Source organism: Egretta garzetta, unplaced genomic scaffold, assembly GCF_000687185.1.
Source record: "Egretta garzetta isolate BGI_Z169 unplaced genomic scaffold, ASM68718v1 scaffold898, whole genome shotgun sequence".
NCBI classification, from domain to species: domain Eukaryota; kingdom Metazoa; phylum Chordata; class Aves; order Pelecaniformes; family Ardeidae; genus Egretta; species Egretta garzetta.
The window spans coordinates 136279-136600 of record NW_009260629.1 but is presented as its reverse complement, the minus strand read 5'-3'; the positions used below and the strand labels follow the sequence as shown (position 1 = coordinate 136600).

The 322-nt window shown below is 66.1% G+C and overlaps 1 protein-coding gene across 1 annotated transcript in view; it reads right to left on the bottom strand.

Annotated features, from left to right (window-relative positions):
* Nucleotides 1–6: 6 nt before the first annotated feature.
* The window catches only part of ZNF513 (zinc finger protein 513), a 5571-nt gene continuing 5255 nt past the window's right edge, over nucleotides 7–322 (bottom strand). The window contains exon 3 of the mRNA XM_035900943.1: nucleotides 7–321. Coding sequence (XP_035756836.1) covers nucleotides 39–321 — 283 coding nt within the window. The 3' untranslated portion in view covers nucleotides 7–38. The remainder of the gene's footprint in view (nucleotide 322) is intronic.

The window sequence follows — 322 nt, the reverse complement described above, 5'->3', positions numbered from 1 at the left end:
CGCAGGGCCAAGCCCCCGCAGCCGGGCTAAGTGCTGTCTCAGGGCAGGGCCGTGCCCACGGCTGGGGGGGCCAGGAGGGCTTTGGCATTGCGTGGGTTTACCCAGCTCTCAGCCGTGTGGCCGTGGATCTTCTGGTGGCGCTTGTAGTTGTCCCAGTGGCCAGTGGTGTAGGGGCAGTCCCGGCACTGGAAGGGCTTCTCGCCCGTGTGCCGCAGCATGTGCCGCTTCAGGTTCATGCTCTGGTTGCAGCTGTAGCTGCAGAGGCTGCACTGGAAGGGCTTGTCGCCCGAGTGGATGCGCCCGTGACGCTTGAGGTTGGCCA